This window comes from Branchiostoma belcheri, unplaced genomic scaffold, assembly GCF_001625305.1.
Source record: "Branchiostoma belcheri isolate BF01 breed outbred unplaced genomic scaffold, Haploidv18h27 scaffold117, whole genome shotgun sequence".
Classification (NCBI taxonomy): Eukaryota; Metazoa; Chordata; class Leptocardii; order Amphioxiformes; family Branchiostomatidae; genus Branchiostoma; species Branchiostoma belcheri.
Window position 1 is genome coordinate 787,126 of NW_017802569.1, and position 7,661 is coordinate 794,786.

General features: G+C 40.6%; 1 protein-coding gene across 1 annotated transcript in view; it reads right to left on the reverse strand.

Annotated features, from left to right (window-relative positions):
* Positions 1-7,661, reverse strand: part of LOC109462453 (C3 and PZP-like alpha-2-macroglobulin domain-containing protein 8) — an 85,894-nt gene that overhangs the window by 8,373 nt on the left and 69,860 nt on the right. Inside the window, 1 exon segment of the mRNA XM_019759009.1 lies at positions 5,791-5,889. Coding sequence (XP_019614568.1) covers positions 5,791-5,889 — 99 coding nt within the window.

A 7,661-nucleotide genomic window follows, 5' to 3' on the forward strand; every position in this document is an offset into this window, starting at 1 on the left:
CACACCCCTCGAACGACCTGGTTTCTGCCCAGAGACAGTCTGTCACAGGAAGATCGCCGAGGAACAGTCACAACATCACTGTTCCTCATGCAAGAACCCAACGGCTGCAACAGTCCTTCCTGCACTACACCATTAGACTCTACAATAACCTACCTTGAACCTACATTGGAACTTGTATAGCCTGACCAAGCAACTTTGTGCATATCTGTTGGTAATAATTCTTATATGTGTCTTTTGTATATATGTTAGTTTAGATGTATTATTTTTCGATGTGAACGTTGTTTTTCAAATAATGTGACAAATTGTACCTAATTCAGGGGGACGCGCTTCTGCTCCCCCTGCTTTTGTACATTTGTAAAATGATGAGCAATAAATAAAGACATGATGATAATGCATGGTGACCGGGGTTGTTTGATGAGGAATACCGGCTTCCAAACTTGGTCATCCTTGTCTGACATCCTCACACATCCACATCCACCATCAACTTGAAAGAACAAGGGTTATTTCCGGCGTCGACGGATACAAATATACCCGACATCAAAGGTTCGACATGTTGGAGAATAAATTTGTTTAGCGAGAGGGAGAGGCCGGATTGGCAGAGATGTGTGGCTTGGCTGTGCCTGCGGTAACCGCGACATGAACCAAGACGCTGTTAAGTCCACAGCAAGTATATTTTATGGATGACATCCTCCGCAGACTCGAAAACCAATGCGAGCGGGCGAAAAAAAAGGCGGGTTGAAAAAAAACAAGGTTCCCACATTTTTGACTCAATCATTGTACAAATGGTTTTGATTCAGTAGGAACATCACATATACACAGCCAGCATCACATATCGCTGCATCAAAGTAAGAAACACGGCATTAAATCAGAGCCTTTTCTTGTCTCCTCTCTTCATAGTTATCTGCCATCCACCTTACGGCATGGCAACAGACATCTTTGCCCATTTTCGGCATGGTGACCACTGTCAGAGGGCAACAATTTTTTTTTCTCTCCAAAATCAGGCAAGAATGAATGCGCGCGCTGATGTCATCCATAAAAATGACTTGCTGTGGCCTATAACCCTGGCATGAACCAAGACGCCGTTAAGGGTCTCATCTGTCATTGTGCCTTGGCAAAACTGAAAGAAAACGATGGAAATTACACAGCTCGGTTGGAAGAGGTACACGCGACCCTTCCCCGTAAATTCCCAAACACTTGCCAGGAACAACAAGAGAACGTGGGGCGCCGTACGTGTGGGACTGGGCACGTGGAAGGACAGAAAGATCTAGAAGACGAAGAAGAATGTGTTATAGTAATTAGGCCATGTTGATTTGATTATATGGATGACATCTGCGCGCGCATGAATTTTCGTCCGTTTCCAAAATAAAAAAAAAACGTTTTCGACCATACTGTAAATCGTACAAAATGAGCGAATATATGTCGTATGGTGCAAAGAATGTATTGGAAAACGATACTAAATAATGTCATAAGAATGCCGAAATCAATTCAAGAAAAGAAGAAAATGTGAAGAAATGAAAGTAAAGAGTGTATTATTATTCGCCAAGCCATCCTCTGTGTGTTTAGTCATTTTTTCAACCTTCATGAACACCCAGATTTCATAATGAAGGCAACTTTTGTTTGCAAAACTTTTTTTTATTCGCTCGCTCGCGTCAGTTTTGGGGTTCTCAGAGGATGTCATCCGTATAATCAAATCAATATGGCCTCAATGCGTTTACCGCATGACAGTTCGTGCAAGAAGCATTTTACTACCTTCGTCGAGAAGGCTATGTTATAAGTATAACATATAGAGGGGTGGCGATATTTAACCTGTTATAACATGGGGTGTTGTGCATGTATCTTTATAATACTTGGTAGGTAGGTTGGGGTTGGGACGACGTCAGGGTCTGAGCTAATGTAGCAGGTTTGTACTATACTTTTAGCGGCTTTGTATGGTACTGCAGTGGTGTACATGGTATGATATGATGTGTATTTGTGCGTGTGTGTATGTGTGTGTGTGTGTGTGTGTGTGCGTGTGTGTGTGCGCGTGTCTGTGTGTGCGTGTGTGTGTCACGTTGTGTGTGTGTGCGTGTGTGCGTGCGTGCGCGCGCGTGCGTGCGTGTGTGTGCGCGTGTGTGTGTGTGTGTGTGTGTGTGTGTGTGAGTGTACAAGGTCATAATCAAGAGACCACTGATTTTCATGTTCCTATGGCACAAGAGTTTCACATTAGATATATCTACCACTAAGTGGTACTATCAACTTACAAGACTTTGGGGAAACTAAAGCTATGTCAAAAATTAGCCACGAGGTCCAGTCAAAACCTGTTTCCATCCTGTTTTGCTCTCAGTCCCCGGGCACATGAAAACAACCACCTGGAAGCCCGAACTTGGTTAATTTTCCACAAAAACGATACGTTTCCACCCAAAACAGCTCCCTTATTGTTCTGGAGGTTTCTCCGGTATACAGTAATTAAGTAATTAACACGAACGTCGAGTGAAGAAGTCCGTGAAATTGAGAAATTAACCTTCCTCAATTCAAGGCGACGATGGAAAAACGCTACTAAACACTTCTAATGATATAGAGGAGGTCGAACTTTAACCCTCACCAACACAAATGAGGAATAATTTTCCTTAAAGAAGGTGTTAGGTTGACCTTCAGACGACCTTGTATCAACAAAGGGTTGAATTATACTTGACCCTGACCCACACCCTGTCGACGTAAGGAATGCAATGACTGGGGACCGTTTAGAAAGTTCAGTATTATACTCCACGTGAATTTATTTTACTGATCTCCTGCCAATTCTTTGACTTTGGATACTTTCTGTTAATGTTCTAAGATCTAATTCGACAAATGTAATGTGTCCTATATTTATTTAATTTCCCTACCAAATTTGGTATAATTTTTTAAAAATATTTGGGCGATTATTTCGTTCTGACATTTAAAGTGTAAAGAAATCCCGTCGGCCTTTTTTATTTTTTCAATTTTATTACCTCCATCAAGGAGGTTATGTTTTTAGTAGCATTTGTTCATTCGTTTGTTTGTCTGTGAACAGCATAACTCAAGAAGGTATAAATAGAATCTAATGATATTTGTTGTGTAGATAGGGTGGCCCCAAATCTGGATATGATGAGATTTTGGGTCCCCTAGGTGCTCTTTTTGGTACTGCAGCAGTTATTTCGGTTTTTGTATCTTCTGTTCTCTGAACATGGTATGGTCAAGATTTTTTCCCCGGTAAAAGGCTTTTCGGTTAAGGAAGAAAACACAAAAGTTTGGTTTCCCTTGCAGCAGAATAACTCTAAACATTTAAAACTGATTTTTATAATTTTCAACTGGTAGCTAATCTGCACAGCACAAAAACAGACATTTAAGCAAACTTTCCGCAATATGTAAAGAAGTATTAAAGGTGAGAAAATACTAGTATTACAGTAGACTTTACGACTTCGTAAAGTGCAAAGTCCGCCTTTCCGTCGTCTTTCAATGTGCTTAAATACGACGTAAACATATTTCATATCTTTACGCTTCCTTTACAAATCCGTAAATATATATAGCTGGGTGAATAGGAATTTAAAAACACATATGCTAACTGGGGCCTTATTGTCATAGTTAATGAGGAAAGTTTATATCTGCTGATTGATAAATTATAGGACTTTCTAACGATCAGCAAAAAGTGTAAAAAAAACGGGTTTTACACAGGCACAGCACTTTCTGCCGACGTGTTTCAAGCAATAACGACTTCTCTTGACCCCTACGGTCAGGTCATCTCTGCCCTGTGGTAACTTGTCTCTCCTTGACCTTGGACACTCCACAGGGTTCCAGGTGTTAATTATACGCCAAGAAATGGGCAAAACTGTTTTTCACACAAGATTGCTTCAGCTGGTTCCAATGAAAACTGGACAACCTGGTTTGAATGAAACCTCTGGCTCCGTTGAAAGTGATTAAGCCAAACAAGTGGTGACAGATGGCATTGTGGTTAGGGTTGTTGTCTTAACTACTAGCGTGCGTAGTCCGGTGGTTAGCGACCTTTTCCTCTGGACTAAGAGGTTGGGAGTTCGAATCCCGGCTGTTGTCGCTCACCCGACATGCACGCTACTGTCCTACGGACGGGACGTTATGCCGTGGTCCATTGTTCATTGTGCTTGTCGAAAAGAGCTAGGGGAATTTCCCCGGTACAATGAACCTGTAAATACTGTACATAGCGTCTGTCTTCTCTGTCACGACCAGTGGAAGATTAGCTCTTCAATGAGCTAAACTGCTGTGTCATTGGGAAACTTTTCACCAAACTCCTCACTCCAAGTGGGAATGAGTACCTGGCTTCGTTAAAAGACCATAAAAACACGCCACGATCTTCTCCCGAACACCAGCCAACCACCAGACAAGTATGCCCTAAGCTCCCGTCCATACCCGAATGTTTTGAATGTTTTGAAAGCGTTCGGCTGAAACAGTAGCCAACCTGGCCAAAAACATACACCAGCCAACCTTTTCCCCCACCTACTCCAGGGGTGCCGGAGTATACAGTGCAATTTTACGGAATATAGTGCAATTTGACTAGTATACAGTGTAATTTTACGAATATAGTGCGATTTTACTAGTATACAGTGTAATTTTACGAATATAGTGCAATTTTACGGAATACAGTGTAATTTTACTAGTTTACAGTGCAATTTTACGGAATACATTGCAATTTTACGGAATACAGTGTAATTTTACTAGTTTACAGTGCAATTTTATGGAATACAGTGCAATTTTACGGAATAAAGTGCAATTTTACGGAATACAGTGTAATTTTACTAGTATACAGTGCAATTTTACGGAAAACAGTACAATGGTATTAGTATACAGTGCAATTTTACGGAATACAGTGCAATCGTATTAGTATACAGTGCAATCGTAGTATACAGTGAAATGGTAGTACATGTATACTAGTAAAATTGCACTGTATTCCGTACAATTGCACTGTATTCGGTAAATGTAAAACTGCACTGTATACTCTGGCACCCCTGTACTCCTAACCATGGATGGAAATGTTTGGCAGGCCAAACTCGGCTTAAGATTTCGAGTGTTTAGAACATGTGTAGACAATACAGGCTTTCCGTATGCCGGTATTCGCGCCAAGTTGGATTACAGTGTACTCCTGTTTCGTAGATGCAGCTGGTAATCGAATTATTAATCACTCGCCAGCATAGTCGCCAGAGGATCAGTATATTATAAAATTGCGCCCTTACTTCCCCACCATTCCCTACCACAAAAAAAAAAACAATTTTACTACTAAAATCAAAGAACCACATATTATAGAAGAAGTGGGTAAATTCGTCTTCAATTGCCTAAAAAGAAGAAGTGAAACCCAGTAAAACTAGTACCATGTATATAGTATAATGCTAGAAGTAGATATAGTATCACATACCACTGTATTTTCTTTCTTATGTTGTTTGTAACTGCAATTAACCCTCGGGAATGTATTTGCCATAAACTTTCATTATTATTATAATGCCTGTATTTACAAAAGATAAAAAAATATTTCCTAAAAGGGGTGAAGGAGGCGATTTACATCAGGGCCCGCCACCCTTCAATTAACCGCGACGGGGGCCGACATCGTCTACCAAATACCTTTGACCCAGTGTTGACGACACACTTCAAAGAAGCCACGTGACAAGCCTCACTGGGTTAGTCTACTGAGGAAGTGTAAAGTGACTGGTCGAAAGTTCTAGGTGAGAGGACTTTTTGTGTCGGACCAAAACTTTTAATTTTTAAACATGTAACTACCAACACAGATGAACTTTCATGATAGTATTAAAAAAATGTTCAGTAAGCACCTACCTTCGTATCGGTCTTTCTGGGTCACGTGACAGGTGCCGCTCCGGCAGATAGGTGTGGTGACGTCATCGGGCGGATGAAACACCGTCGTGGCAGACAGACCTGGAGTGGGGGGGGGGCTTGTCAGTTGCCTTCTTATTAGTTATGACGAATTATTTTCTAGATGTTAGGCTATGTTGATTTCATTATATGGATGACATCCGTGCGTGCATGAATTTTCGGCCGTTTAAAAAAAAGGGTTTTCAGCCATACTGTAAATCGTACAAAACAGTTGCAAATTCAGCAGATATATTCCGTTACTTGAAAAAAAATTGGAAAACGATACCAATGTGGTAGAATGCCAAAATCAAACGAAAAAGATGAAAATGTAAAGAAATTAATTTGACGAGTAGATAATTATCCGCCATACCATACTCTGTGTCATTTGTTCTACCTTCATAACCACGTAGATTTCAAAATGAAAGCAACTTTTTTTTTTGCAAATATTTTTTATTCGCACGCTAAGCATCAGATTCCAGGTTGCCACAGGATGTCATCCATATAATCAAATCAACATGGCCTAAGTTATGACAAACTTATTTTCCGAATGTTACAGTAATTATTTCAATTACAAGTTAAGCCGCATACATAGTCTCGTGTTAGCGACCCTGTTAAAAATGCCTCCGTGATAATTCGGAGGTAAAGTCAAACTGATCTTTTCAAGATTGTTTTAAGATCTCTTTAGATTGCTTTAAAAGCTCCCAAGATTGATTTAAGATCAATTGAATAGATACATGTACGCTGCTGATATATAGGACTAGACTGGGCTCGCGTGTTTTAAAGGTACGGATCGTCCCTAAGGCCACAGCAAGTAAATTTTATGGATGACATCTTCCGCAGACTCCAAATCTAATGCGAGCGGGCGAAAAAAAAACAAGACGGGCTGAAAAAAAACAAGGTTCCTTCATTTTAAAATTTTAACTCAATCATTGTACAAATGGTTTTAATTCAGTGGGAACATCACATACACAAGCAGCATCACATATCACTGCATCAAAGTAAGAAATAAAACATTAAATTTAGAGCCTTTTCTTGTCTCCTCTCTTCATAGCTATCTGCCATCCACCTTCCGGCTTGGCAACTGACATCTTTGCTTATTTTCGGCATAGTGACCACTGTCAGAAGGCAACAAAATTTCTTCTTTTTTTTTAAAAAATCAGGTAAACATCAATGCGCTAGTTGACGTCATCCATAAAAATGACTTGTTGTGGCCTTACTACGAACAACATGCTCTGCCAGGGCGAGTCTACGTCGTCTTTTTACAGACGAAATGGGCAGGAGAGTCTCAGCCATAGAGTTGTTTGTTTGTCATACATGTTGTCTCCATGAAACATTATACACTGTTCTTAACATCCTTGTGTATGTACCATCTAGTTTCTTGCTCTGGGCTGCAGGGGTTAATCAGATAAAATACTGGTGACTATATTAAAGCTGGTGTGAGTTTGAGAGCTTTAGATAAGATTTTTCCCTAATTTGTGCTTAGGCCACACCGACTTAATTTTATGGATGACATCCTCTGAAGACCCCTAAACTAGTGCGCGCGGGAAAAAATTCCAGCAAAAAATAGAAATGCTACTAAACCACAGGAATACAAAACTGGTATTGTGAATTTGCGGCAGTACATGGGTACGTATACGACAAGCCGGCACATGCTGGCTTTTTGCGGACTTTATGAATCGGCACTGTACGTATGTACTGAGTTCTTGAGAGTCGTGGAGCTTCGGTAGCCTGCAGCTGGGTGCCAGGCTCCGTATTGTCGCTAGCTACCATGGACTACCCAGGTCTAGAGCCAGGCTAGAGCCTTGCCCTTGGAAGACGTGATCTTGTTTTTTTTT